Below are 14,723 nucleotides of genomic sequence, written 5' to 3'. Positions count from 1 at the left end.
AAATTAAAATACTTTATTTATAACTTTAGACATAAGTCTTAAAAATCAATTCTATATGGCTTCCAGTTAACTTACTTTTAATCTTAACTCTATTTTATGTTTGTATAAAAATAATAATCAGGTTAACTTCAAACTGCACAAATTGCAATAAACTATACCACTCTTTCTACTCCCTTTAAAACAACTAATTAAAATTAGTATGTTACTAGTATGCTATAGTTAGGCACTAACAGAAACATCTATTAAATTCGAATGTTTTCTAAACTATTTAAAGTTAAAATTTTCAACTTTATTTCTGCATTGTTAGACTAACCACACAGAGGACTATTGATGGCATTGAAACCTTCCCTTACATACCCTTTCAATATCACAATCAAAGGACCTCCTACCCCAAGAGGAAGAGCAGCACCGCAAAAGTTTGTGCAAACAATGCAGAGCTATATATATATATATGGTTATATAACTGGCCATATCAATTTATTACTAGTTAATGTTAATGCCAACAGGAAGGAAATAAAGTTTGCCATGTTTGTGGCCAAAAACTTTATGGCCAACCAAAAAAAAAAAAGAAAAAAAATAACAAAAAGCAGAAAAAGGATGCTGAAAAAAGAACAGCGAACAGTGAATTAAGCTACGTGATATCATTAAAAATGCAACAGCAAACAAACAAACAACAAACAGCCGACGACAACAACAACAACAACAATCGAATAGGTGTCTCCAACTGTCAATCAAACAGAGAGAGAGGGAGAGAGAGAGGAGTGTGAGGCCCCATGCTGGGAGAAACACTAAATACACTCGCACATTGATCCGATAATACAAAATGCATCAGAGGGGAAGGTAGGGGGGGATTTAGAATGCAGCGACCACGCCCTCTACATTACCTTTAGAAGCATTTGTTTGCCATGTCGGGCATGTGCACATATTTTTCTCTGTGTTTTCTGTTTTTTTTTGCGGATTATCATTGTGTCGCACTTTGTTCAGGTCTCCTATAATAGATCAATTTTCAATCAATATGAAATTTTGTGTAGGTCTGAGTGTTGGACGCACAGCGGGTAGTCCTAATGCACTTCACCGAGGATAGTTGAAGAGGAAGAGAGATACGAGGTTCCTCCTCTCTAGAGGGCACTGCAGCCTCCCATGGCGATCTATCTAATTGCAGCTGAGGAAGCGGGCATCTATCTGAAGAAATCGATTAAGAAACTCACTGGGCAGCTCAGTCTTTCTCTCTGTCTCTCTCTCTCTAAGTCTTAGTACCCAACCCAAGCCCATTGATGACAACCAACAACGATCGGATAGCATCTGCGGCTGCTGTTGCTGCTTTGGCTGTGTTGTTTTTATTATTATTGCTATCTATTGATGGTGATCGGCGGTGGTCAGTAGTCGGGGGGCCAGAGACTGAGACAGAGCCACAGTCACTCCAGGCCGAGTCAAGTCAAGCCAGGCCAGGCCAGGCAACCTGTTGCTTTGATCGCATTTTATAATTTAATGCTCGGCTTCTGGTTAATTGCCACTTTCATTGTTCAGCGGACGTCAAATGTTGCTGTTGCCGCTCACTCACCTATACACACACACACACACTCACTCACTCACACTCACACTTATACCCATTCACTCACATTCACACTGACACTCGGCCTATTCATTGATTCGCATACGTATTCGTGGCAAGCTTTGGTTTAGTTTTGATTAATTTCACTTGAACTCGGCCTCATGCTGGGACCCCAAAAGCCACCGGGGGTTTCGTTACGCATGTCCATTGGACTTGGGACTCATCATCCATGAGAGAGGGGAGAGAGGTGAGTACGATGGGGGGGACTCTGCAAAACTTCTTTATCTTGTTCACACCTGAACACAAAACACAATTCGTTGAGAAATGCTTAAAAAGTTTTCAACATTTGACAGGCGATTCTATTAATCGAATTTATGATGCTCTTAAAATTCAAGGAAATCCAAATATATTAATGGGACTTATGTTTTGATTTTGATTAGAATTTTAATACAATTTTTTTTTCTTGTTTTTTTTTTTATGACTTTTCTCTATTTCCATTTCAATTCTACGGTTCTCAGACTTTGTTGGACATGCTCTTTCTTTCTTGGTAATTTCTCATCCAAACTGAGATGAGGCAAAAAATTTAATAGAAATAGTTGGCAAATGTATCTTTGCTTGCTGAAAAGTATCTCAAGTTGTTTCTATTGTATCTTTAACCCTTTTTTCGTTTATTATGCCATTTTATTATATGTTGCTTTTAATTGGTTCGCTTTATTTTAATTGCATAGAATTAAGTAAAAGTTATATTCTATTCTACACATTAGTTGGAATCGAAAGTAAAAGTAGCAAGAAGATTTAGATGTCGAAAAAGGTCTAAAACGAAATGGAGGAAGAACCAATTAAACGTAAAATTAGACAAGACAATTAACGACCCATAAAAGTTATTTAAGTTTCTAGGCAACAGAAAATATTAGTATTTGAAGGCGAATTCTTATTTAATCTGTTTGAGTTTGGTAAAATTAGTAAAATTTAGCAAAATCACTAAAAAATGTATAGATTCATTTACTTAATATAAAAAAAGTGAGTGAGAATAGGTCAACAAATTAAGAAGAAATTGATTTAAGGACCCAAAGAAGTTATGTGTATGAATTTTGAAATTTGTTGCAATTAAACGTAATCAATTCGGAGGTGGACTGAAGCTAAAGCCAAAGTATTTAGGTCCTTATCGAGTAACTTAAGTCAAATCAAAGGATACTTATGATATTGTGGTCCTTATAGAGTAACTTAAGTCAAATCAAAGGATACTTATGATGTCACAAAAAAAGGACTCTTTGTAGATGGTCAAAAAAATACGACTACTTGCGACGAATATATGAAGAAATGGATCCCTTATGTACACTATGTAGACTATGACGAACTATGAAGTAAATACATACGTTTGGATTACGATGTTCTTAAAGTTCAAACTAAACCTTGCAATTAATCCAACTCGAGGTCAAGAAATTATATCTAGAGGCAGTATAAAAAGGTGATTTGTTTGACTGTATACTTATTTCTAGAACCACAAAGTTAAAATTTCAGACTTTGCTAAAGAACTTCAGACATCTAATGGCCATACCATATCTGCAACGCTAAAACTAGTTGAGAGTTGCAACCAAATGCAGCAAAAAAAGATTGGCAAAGCTATAATGATAGAATTGTAATGGAAATACCATATCTACAATACTAAAACTAGTTGCGAATTGCAACTAAATAAAGCAAAAAAAGATTGGCAAAGCTATAATGATAGAATTGTAATGGAATCACCATATCTCCAATGCTTAAACTAGTTGAGAATTGCAACTAAACGACAAAAGAATCGTAAAAGGATTGGAAAATATAAGTAAACTTAATGAGCTAATCATTAACAGGGTTAATGATAAAACTTAATTTATAAGAAAGATACAAAGATTGTTGAATTTGGAGAAGTTCTTGGACAAAAATAATATATTAACTAGTTATTATAACAAATTAAATATTATTTAGCAGAAAATGATATGATATACTTTGATATGAAAATAACGTTTAGCAGAAAATGATACTTTGATATGAAAATACAGTTTGAAACAATTCCTTAGAATAGGTGAAAATGAAGGGGTTAAACAGCTGAGAATCTTGACGAAAGACCGTTAAGTAGGCGTTAACCAACATCGACAGATGCCACCAACTCAATATGAAATTGACAACCAAATCCCGACAGTTGATCGAGAGAAAGAGCCACCACCAGCACCACCACCACCAACAGAAGCAGTAAGACTATCCTTTTTTACTGTTACTGCAACTGTTACCCTTAGCAATCTTGAAAACCAAGCCACTCGTAAGAGGTCGCACGAGCAGATTCAGTCAAAGTTTCCAACATTTGTTGGCCCTTTGTTTCAAAACGACGACATTTCCGTGTAATACAAATTGTTGGATGTTCTTAAGACGTCAAGCAGCCGTACACTGAAGGCAAAAGCAGAGGCAGAAGAAGAAGAAGAAGGCATTGGGAATGGTGCACCAATGTTGCGTTGGGCGGAACTTGCCACTCGCTAGAGCCCGGCCAGAGCTGGTCTTCCTTTCTCTCCATCTCCCTCTTTTTTTTTCTCCTACCCAGCGTCCGTTCCAAAAAATTCCGTTCACCTTTTGGGTTGGCACATTGCATTGTGTAATCCAAAACGCGCCGGAAATCAGCCAACAACAAAAAAAAATAAAAATAAAAAACGAAAAAGAAAGAAAGCAGCAACAGCAAAAAAATGTATTTTGGTTAACGCCCCACAAAAAAAAAAAAAAGAGAGAAAAAAAAAAATACAAAACAATTGCGACGGCAATGGCAACTGGAATTGTAGAAGGTGCAGCGGGGGGAAGGGAAATCTCGACAAGATCTGCCCAGCGACCTAGCGACGGCTGCGTAATTCTAGAAGGGCCCTTCAATCTTTTTGTCCTGGCTAGGGTGCCCCTCCCCTCTCCCTTGCAATAGAATGAACCCTTATTGTTGCTGTTGTTGGCGGCAAAGATCTTGAAAATTATTATTGCATGAGGTTCAAGTTGGAGTGTAGAGCCAACAACAACAACAACAGAAAAGAGAAAAACACATATATCCATATAGCCAAGCGAAATCAAAGATATGTCAATTAAATGTTTGCCATCAGAAACAGTCAATTATGCAATTAGAGCAAGAAACTAACTTTTAGCACCTTTTTCTCTGTCTCTCCTCTCCTCCCATCTCTGTCTCTCTGTTTCTCTCATGCACAGGGTGACTAGAGCATTTCACTTTCAAGGTCGCCAGACAATTTTTTGCGTTTCTCAATATTTTTTTTTTATACCATACACCCATAGGGTGAAATGGTATATTAAAGTCGCCAAAATGTATGTAACAGGCAGAAGGAAGCATCTCCGACCCCACAAAGTATATATATTCTTGATCAGGATCAAAAACCGAGTCGATCTAGCCATGTCCGTCTGTCCGTCCGTCCGTCCGTCCGTATGAACACCTAGATCTCGGAGACTATAAGAGCTAGAGCCACCAAATTTGGTATGCAGTCTCGTGTAGTATGTACGCTTATCGAGTTTGTTTCAAATTTTTGCCACGCCCCCTTCCGCCCCCAGAATTTACATAAAACTGTTTTTCTTAAAAAGTATAGCAGATAGAAACATCAAATTTGGTTTATATACTCGTTTAGTTAGCGCGCAGAAAATAATTGTTCCAACTTTTTGCCACGCCCCCTTCCGCCCCCGGAATTCACATAACTCTGATTTTCTTAAAAACTATGAAAGCTACCGACATTAAATTTGGTATGTAAGCTAGCTTAATAGACGCGCAGATATTGACTATTTAAAAATTTTGCCACGCCCATTTCCGCCCCCGAAAATTAAACAAAACTGATTTTCTCGAAAGCTAACAAAGCTAAACTCACCAAATTTAGTATGTATATTGGCTTAGTATGCGCGCAGAATACATATATTTTAATATGTTGCCACGCCCACTTCCGCCTCCATAATTTAGAAAAAACCGATTAGCTCTTGCAATTTTTTGACCATCGCGATCAAATTTGGCAGACTCATAAATCTTATCTATTTCTATCAAACTTGAAATCGGACTAGAAACATACAAAATATACGTATGAACGTATTTTGCTACGCGATCCATAAGGGCAGAATTGGCCGTTGGCTAGTGGCGGCGCTAGAGTGCTTGTGCGTTTGTAGAGTGAGCGAGATAGCAAATGGTATGAGCATGTTAAAACAATTTAGTAGACGTACATTTGGTTTTCGAAATTTTAAATATTTGTTTCACCTGGTGTATGGTATACCCAAGTCGGCGAGACGACTTACTTACTTCATTTTTCTAGTCTATAATTTTTGAAGGTTTTTTTTTTTTGTTTTTTTCGTGTGTGTCCCGTTTGCCCATTTGGCATACATTAAATTATCATGTTGCTGTTGTTGTTGCTGGCCAATTTGCAATTATGTTGTTGTTGCTGTTGCTGTTGTTTCTGTATTATGATTATTATCATTTTCAACAGACTTGAGACTGGCACAGGGTCTGGGTCTCGGGTTTAAGTCTGGAGTTCGAAGGCATTATAATCGTTTCGATGTTGGAAGAAGAATATCGGCAACTCAACAAAGTGATTGACTTCTGATTGACTTGCTGAAATGCCGAACAGGTTAACAGAGAGAGGGAGAGACAGAGAGGGAGAGTCAGACCAGAAAAAGATCATGTTTTTGGGATCATTCGACCCTATGACCGGGTTTTTGCCTTAACTTGGTGTCTGCTCTGGGAAAATGCACATGAAGCTCATTACATGGCTACAGAATTTTCATACCTGTTAATTGACAATGTGCTAGCAATTTGCAATTTCTCAGCACTAACCTGGCTATATAATTTCATGAGTAACAATTAAGACGGCAATATAACACCACGATAGATCCACTTGTTGAAATAACTAACTAGAAACAAACTTTTCAATTTCCAGAGACCTGACCAGAGACCTCTATTGAATAGAGGGGTTCTCAAGGGGCCAGGGATATTTGTAATCAATTTGTCTCCAATATATATTAACTGAAAGAAATATTTATTTCAGAGGAAAGCGTTTTTTCAAGGATTTTTGAAGGTTTATTTGATTAAGAGAGCAACAAATTATTTGAATAAAAGTTTTCTTAATGGAATTTTCATGTTTTTACCATAAAATATGTACATAATGTTCACAATGTTATAATTCTCATCTGTAAATATAACTTTAAGTAGACTAACCAAGATTTATCTAGTTAAAGGCCTAATAGCTACACTAATTTAGGAATTGTGTGTAATTTGCAATTGGGTTTCGATTTGATTTAAGAAATGCTAAGAACCAAACTTTTAACTTTTTCCAATCATTTTGAAAACTTTGTGTTTATATCACCTTAAAGTCCCCTTAACTTTAACCAAAAGTATTATCCAGAAATATATTTTTCAATTGAAATTCAATTGAATTCAAATCACTTATTTCACTATTAAAAATGGAACGAATTATTGTGTATATTCAACTATAATGCAAAGAAGAATATAAAATTTTAATTACTTTCAACTTAGACTTTAACACATAGTCGTTAAGGCTAAGATCAAAGTGTAGTAAAACTTATTTGAATATTTTCAAAACGTATTTTTGAAGGATACAACAAAGTATTCTTCTTACAGATATTAAAGATGTCTCGAGTAGCTTAAGTAAATATTTACCAAATAAATTAAAATTATCGAAGTCCTTATCGATACTATCGATAGTTTGATTAATCGATTGCGAAAACTATCGAGTGGAGCCACTATCGATGTCTTTGCATCTCTAACTCACATCTAGTCAGCCTGTAAGAATGTTCTAGAGCGACGACACGGTATAAATACAGGAACACAAAGGGTTAGAGCTCATTCTATTTCGTTAAGTCGTTGAGATAGAATCAAATATTTTCCTTAATTTTCGCCCTCACTTATAACTTTAAAACATTTTATTCCTTATTCATCCACATTAAAGTTTTAAAGTGCCTATTATTATCTGAAGTCCACATTCCAACAGCGCCATAGGCCTGTTAGGAGATGTGATTGACACCGACGTTAAGCGTCTATTGTTTAAAGCATTTTCCCTATTCATCTTACTTCTGTACTTTCATAAATGTATGCAATAACCAATAGTAAGGCATAGTAAGAGATTTAATTGTGGTTTCGCCAGCTTTTCACTAGTGACAGAACAATTTCGGCAATTTTTCGTTTGCACGATTGCCAATTACTTCGTTTGTTAACCTTAAACTTCTCCACATTAGTCAGAGGAAAATATACATATATTGATAACAATTGAGCTGCCAGTCCTATCAACATGTCATGACTGCGCCGACTCGAAAATTCGATGCATGTCCTAGCAATATTTTTTGACTGATATTTCCAGATTTAACGATCAACGATCGTTGTGGATCATCCGATTCGATTTATTGTGTTTACTCTTGCTTTTCACAATGTGGCGACTAGTTTGTTGCTACTGCTACTAGTTTAAAAGGTTCAAGCCTTCGGCTTTTATCAATTTCATTCAGTTAAACGCTTGCGATTTAGTTGTCTTTTTCGTCTTTTGATGCTGATCCCTCTTCATTGGTCATTGGAAAAATTATATCGATCACCGTCGAGCTGCCAGTCTTATCAACATATCTTTGCAAAACCTTTGGCGCAGTTTTGCAATTGTTTCTTTACAATTCCAATGTTATTAACCGACATCTGGCTTTCACATATGTCACACATAAACACGAAGGGCTAGATTAGATTTTATTGGCCCATTTTTTTCTTGGTTTTTTCTTCCAATTCATCAATATAAATTTAAATTATTTTATTTTATTTTATTTAAGTTTTGAAGCTCTTTATTTTCCTCCTAAGTCCACATTCCAATAGCGCCATCAGCCTTTTGCATAATTGACGATTGTGACTTTTGGATCTGTTAGGATCCACGCTTAAAGCATTTTCCTTATTCATCTTACTTCTGTACTTTCATAAATGTATGCAATAACCAATACTAATGCATAGTAAGAGATTTAATTGTGGTTTCGTCAGCTTTTCACTAGTGACAGAACAATTTCGGCAATTTTTCGTTTGCACGATTGCCAATTACTTCGTTTGGTCAACCTTAAACTTCTCACATTAGTAATTTATTGCAGAGGAAAATATATATTGGTAACAATTGAGCTGCCAGTCCTATCAACATGTCATGACTGCGCCGACTCTAACATTCGATGCATGTCCTAGCAATATTTTTTGCCTGATATTTCCAGATTTAACGATCAACGATCGTTGTGGATCATCCGATTGGATTTATTGTGTTTACTCTTGCTTTTCACAATGTGGCGACTAGTTTGTTGCTACTGCTACTAGTTTAAAAGGTTCAAGCCTTCGGCTTTTATCAATTTCATTCAGTTGAACGCTTGCGATTTAGTTGTCTCTTTCGTCTTTTGATCCTAATCCATCTTCATTGGTCATTGGAAAATTTATATCGATCACCGTCGAGCTGCCAGTCTTATCAACATATCTTTGCAAAACCTTTGGCGCAGTGTTGCAATTGTTTGGAGTTTACTTTCTTTACAATTCCAATGTTATTAACCGACATCTGTCTTTCACATATGTCACATATAAACACGAAGGGCTAGATTATATTATTGGCCCATTTTTTTCTTGGTTTTTTCTTCCAATTCATCAATATAAATTTAAATTATTTTATTTTACTTTATTTGAGTTTTTAAGCTCTTTATTTTCCTCCTAAGTCGACATACCTTTTGCATAATTGACGATTGTGACTTTTGGATCTCTTAGGAGATGTGATTAACACCGGCGCTTAAAACATTTTCCTTATTCATTTTACTTCCGTACTTTCATTAATGTATCCAAAAACCATAGCCATACTTAGTAAAGTGTTTCTACTTGAGGGCCAAACCACTTTATGGTTACTAGGCATTTGCATAGATGACTTTACGATCGTTCAAGTCGATGCATTACACAAAACTAATAAAATTTGTTCACTTTTATGGTTTCAGTTGACCAGTTACCGCAAGGCTCTTCCAAAAAAAGGCATCTAAGGGAAACAGCCACGCCTTATAAACTATTCAATATTTTTCCACGAAATTTTGCACAAACATTGTTTATAAACTGTACTTTAAGTGTACTAAAAATGAAAACATTCGTTTAATGAAATAATTGCAAACTTTCCTCGTTTTCTTCGATAAAGAAGGTATATAACCCCTTAATGAAAATATTATAATTGCCTAATTTCAATAAAAATTTTGATTCACAACTATTTAAAATGCAAGTTGAATGGACATAATTATTTATTTGTTTATACAAAATCCGAATTTTGCTATAAGAAAAAAATATAATGTAAAAAAACATCTAAAAGAGCATTTAAATTTTCAACAAATTGAACACGTAATAAGTTTTAACTCTTTTAATAATATTGTAAATTTTATTTCCAACCGTTTTTTGTGTAGAGTTTAGCAGACCCTTTCAGCCCCTTTCTAAAGATACGCATGTGAATTGAAATTAGCAACCAAATACAACCCATTTTATGTAATATTCTCGCCATATTGCGTATAACTAATAATTAAATTACACCTAGGCAAAGAGCAATTAAGTGACCATATCCCTCGTTTTTATATATAAAAGGGCTCGTGAGTTTAAGCCAACTAAAAGTCAGCATAGTGAACTTCTTGAAACTAGTCTAACCAAGTCGCAAAAGCAAAATGGAAAAGTTAGAAGAAGAAGAGCATTTGGTGCGTCTTGAAGACTTTCTGAACTATTGTTGGTTTCAAAAAATCTCTGGCTTGATACCCTTCTACTGGGCTCGGGATCCAACGAATCCGCGACGTTTGATTAACTCAACTCAGATGGGCTTCTTGAGATTGGGCATCCTAAGTGTGGCGTATTTCTTTTTCAATGGCTTTGGTTTCCTTATTACATCATATTTGGGAGTGCCATCCAATCAGAATCCACCAATCTTTAGCATCAGCCTCTATTTCAATCTCAGAGGATTGTCGCTATATCTGAAACGTAATCATATAGTACGTTTTATATGTGCCTTGGATAGAGAATCTGCTCAGAATCTAAGCGAGCAAGAGGAACTACAGCTCAAGGAGGTATATGATACCTATAGGAAGCGTTATCTAATTGTGTCAACTTATAGCCACGCCTCTCTAGTGTTTTTCTGTTGCCTACCATTGGGATTCTATTTTCTTACCAATGAAGGACCCGATGACTATATTACTTTGGATCAACAGTTGCTGGCCGGTTGGTTGCCCTTCAATATGCGACAGAATCATCATCTCTATATGCTGTGCTGGACCTATGACATGTTGTGCACAGTCTGTGGCATTTCGTTCTTCATCAGCTTCGACATGCTCTTCTATGTGATGCAGCGGCAACTGATAATGCATTTTGACACTCTGACCCGTCAGATAACCGCCATCGATGCCAGGGATAGTCTGGTTTTGGATGAAGAGGATTTTGTTTTCTATGCCAAAATATATCGTTTGGCCTCGCGTCATCAGCACTTGAATGATTTGTGTGGCATGTACAATGAAATCTTTAAAGCAGCCCTCTTGATTGGAAATTTCGTATGTGCCACTTCCATTTGCTTGCATTTGTATCTCATAACAGAGACAACGGATTTATTCAAAATATTTCAATTTCTTTTCCCCACTCTGGCTCTATTGGGATTCACTTTCGATCTGTGTCTACGTGGAACTCAATTGGAAGAGGCGGTAAGTTGCAAATTAAGTATGAGAGTTGATACTTATTTAAAGTATTCACTAAAGTAATTCTTTGACTAGCAGTAGTCAGTTGATCTTGATTCAATGCTTTACTTTAATAATCTTCGTGTTTTGTCGTATAGGTCCCAGAAGAAAACATAGTACATTAATATAAATAGATGTGGTCTTTTAAGAATTCACATTGTTCCACTTTGAAAGTAAATATCCAATGCAATAACTGTGCCAAATTTGATCAAGAGCGGGTGACTACATCATATAGCTCCCATTGCAACGATCGATCGAAAACAGTGACTTTAGTCAATAACTTCGTTACTTTTTACGAAAATGTCATAAAAATTTATATTTCTATGTTAAACAGCTTTTGTCGCTTTCTTCGTTATTTTCTATGCTAAGATTGTAAGCCGTTCTTTCGCAAATACTAGATTTTTTTGATAAAATGGTTTTCCACTTTAAAGGCCATAGGAATGAAAAGAGTAACGAAAAACTTGCCAGGGAATACAAACTTTGACGCGGTTGAAGTTAGCCCCAGCCCCAGCCCTCTGATTTTAAATTGTTTCTAACTACCTCCGCTTCTATCTCTTTAAAACATTTAAATAATTTCATAATTATATGTTCTTATGAACTAGCTCATGTAGACGTAAAGCCCATTCTCGTTTTATAGATTCTTCTTGTCGTTGAAACTCATTTGTCGGCTTTTTATATCCTAGTAATATTCACTAAAAATCGAGGAACGAATTGAATAAAAACAAAGCAGAAAAAGATCAGAATTTGTTTTAACGCTTTCTCTTCAATCCACTGAAATGGACAACTCAAAGAGCTGAAGAATAAAACTATTTGACACAACTTCCAGAATTATCAAACCTTTTAAAACACACAAAAACCACTTTCCAAAATTATTCCAGATTTGAAAAGGTAAAAAACATCCGCAAAATAAGCCTTTAGCGCCAAAACATATCAGAAAACATTTAGCCATATCTGGAATATGCTTATTTAATCCATTCCAAAGAACATACATATATCATCTGGTGTTTTTTATTTAATTTATTTTATAAAATAAATGGGTATTTATTCTGAACGTTCATTTCATTCTGTTCCTAATTTCTTTTTATACAATCGGGCAATGAACGAATGAATTAGTTTAACTACTTCCTTTACCTTATGTGGTCATTCAGTGTACATATATTAGATTTCAGCCTCATTTCTTCGATGGGACTGAATGTCTCAAATATCGATTTGAATACATTCATGGAAACATATCACACAATTTAATTGGAAGCCAAATATTTCAGTTAAATTTCAATTTCTAATACATACATGTAAACATATACAAAAACACATAAAATAATGTGTTTTGACATGTATTAGTTGCATTAAGAATATATTTAGTTATAGGCATTAAAATTCTTGAGTTTATGGCAATTGAGCATCTCAATATATCAATTAACTAGTCGCAAACCAAAATTTAGTTAATTAGAATGCCATTTTGGTTAATGAAAAACACTTTGAGTATATTAAAATTGTATAATTCTAGTAATTGAAATATAATTGCATATATCATTTACAGTCTGGCCGCCTTCAAACGGCTTTGTATAATCAAAATTGGTATATGGGAAGTCGAAAGTATCGGAAATTGATGATACTCTGGCTGCAATTTGCTCAATGTACACAAAAACTGGATGCCTACGGATTGATACAGGTTAATATTGTGCATTTTACAGATGTAAGTAACATTTTATTGGATTAATTAAATTAACTTCTTCAACTAATTGTTACTTTGTTTTTGTTTTCTCTCTATCTTTCTCTTGAAGCTACTTCAATTGGCTTATAGACTTTTTACATTTCTCAAATCGCAATAGATATAATGCTTTTAAATTCTTAAATGTGTAACATTTCACTCTTCTCCCTCAATTCATCTCTCTCTCTGATATCTATGTATTTAGCTCTCTATCTCTTTCTGTTGGTGATGAAGCCCAAATTGAAATCAAGTCACGTATTTGATTAAACATGGCGACTCGAAATCGGGCCCCATGTTAGACGCTTTGGTGGCTAACGAGGCGACAGTTGGCCAAGAGTCGACTTGACTCGACTCGACTCACCTTCACATCCGCCCCAAAGAGCAAAAGATGGATACCAAGACGATGGCAGGAGGAGGAGGAGGAGATGTTGGAGTCTCAGTCTCCATCAATGGCCTAATTGCACTTATTATCAGCCAAAGCGTTTCAGCTTCAGATGCCGTAGCATAAGAAGTCATTATTAAATTTCTCATCACACTTTAACAAAATGTACAAAAATTCATTGCAGCTTGGTCACTTCATAAAATTGAAAACAGAAAATTTGAAAATTTATTGAAAAACCAAAAAAATGTAGTGCAGTTGTTGCGTTGCATCTGTACGCCATTTTGTCTACTGCTGCATAGGTTTACCCCTCTCTCCCCTCATCTTCTTCTCACCCCCTCACTCTATTAAACTTTAGGTAAAGTGCATAGTTTTGTGCTAACCGCAAAAGACTTGCTGGAAGTATTTTTTGTTTTTTTTTGTTCGTTTCTCCCTCTGCAAGTGCAATAAATGTATGTTTTCCTCGTCTTCTTCTCGTTGTTGTTGTAGTTTTTTTTTTATTTTTTGTTGCGCTTTTTTGTTCAACCGCAAAAAGCGAGTTTAGTAGTAAAATAAGTTGTATGCGGTTGAAACTTGCCACGGCCTCCATATCTCTGTGCGTCTCTCTATCTAGATGTTGTTGCTGTGTTGTTGCATTTTGGGCTTTTGGCTTGGGTGGTTGGCACGCAAAACAACAGCAATACGAACAACAACAACAACAAGAGTCATGCCATATAAGCCACAAGCGTTCGTTTCGGCCATAATGCGAATGCATTACATATACCTACATATATATTTGTATCTTGATACATACTCACACACATGCGTTTTACACGCAACATCAGCAACATGGCGTCGTCTACTTATATATATATACACACATATAAGAAGAAGAAAAAAAACTATATTCATACTTACATAAAAAAAAATAACTGATATATAGGTAGGTATACTTCAACACGGTAAGCAACCGCAAGACACAACTCAGTTGGTTTTTTTTTTTTTCAATGGAATTTCCTTAGTTTTTTTCTCTTTTTCACTTAGCATTTCAACGTTTTGTTAGCATTCTGCATATTTTAAATGAAAAAACGAAAGAAATGAACACATCTTTCGCTGTGACGTAGTTGCAATACTCTATTAAATGGTAGACTTATGATAAATCGATTTGTTTTGAGTTCATAACAGAATTTAATGTTCAAGTGCTGGCAAATCATTTAAAAAGTATTATTTTAAATTAATTCCATTTTTTGAGAAATAACTTTAGTTAAGAAATTTTGATGGTAAATATTTTCTATATATATAAAATTGTAAGCCGTTTTTTTGTAATTTAATAAGTCATTCAGGAATCAACCAATTTTGCCCAT

The 14,723-nt window shown here is 35.3% G+C and overlaps 1 protein-coding gene across 1 annotated transcript; it reads left to right on the top strand.

The window, feature by feature from the left end:
• Nucleotides 1-10,240: 10,240 nt before the first annotated feature.
• On the top strand, nt 10,241-13,122 carry LOC6639961 (odorant receptor 88a). Its single transcript, XM_002062925.1, has 3 exons — nt 10,241-11,257; nt 12,831-12,986; nt 13,075-13,122. Exons 1-3 carry the CDS (start codon nt 10,241-10,243, stop codon nt 13,120-13,122), a joined length of 1,221 nt encoding a protein of 406 aa, XP_002062961.1.
• Nucleotides 13,123-14,723: the final 1,601 nt, after the last annotated feature.

Source organism: Drosophila willistoni (assembly GCF_018902025.1).
Source record: "Drosophila willistoni isolate 14030-0811.24 chromosome 2L unlocalized genomic scaffold, UCI_dwil_1.1 Seg196, whole genome shotgun sequence".
Lineage (NCBI taxonomy): Eukaryota > Metazoa > Arthropoda > Insecta > Diptera > Drosophilidae > Drosophila > Drosophila willistoni.
The sequence above is the reverse complement of the archived record's forward strand: the minus strand, read 5'-3'. Positions and strand labels throughout refer to the sequence as shown.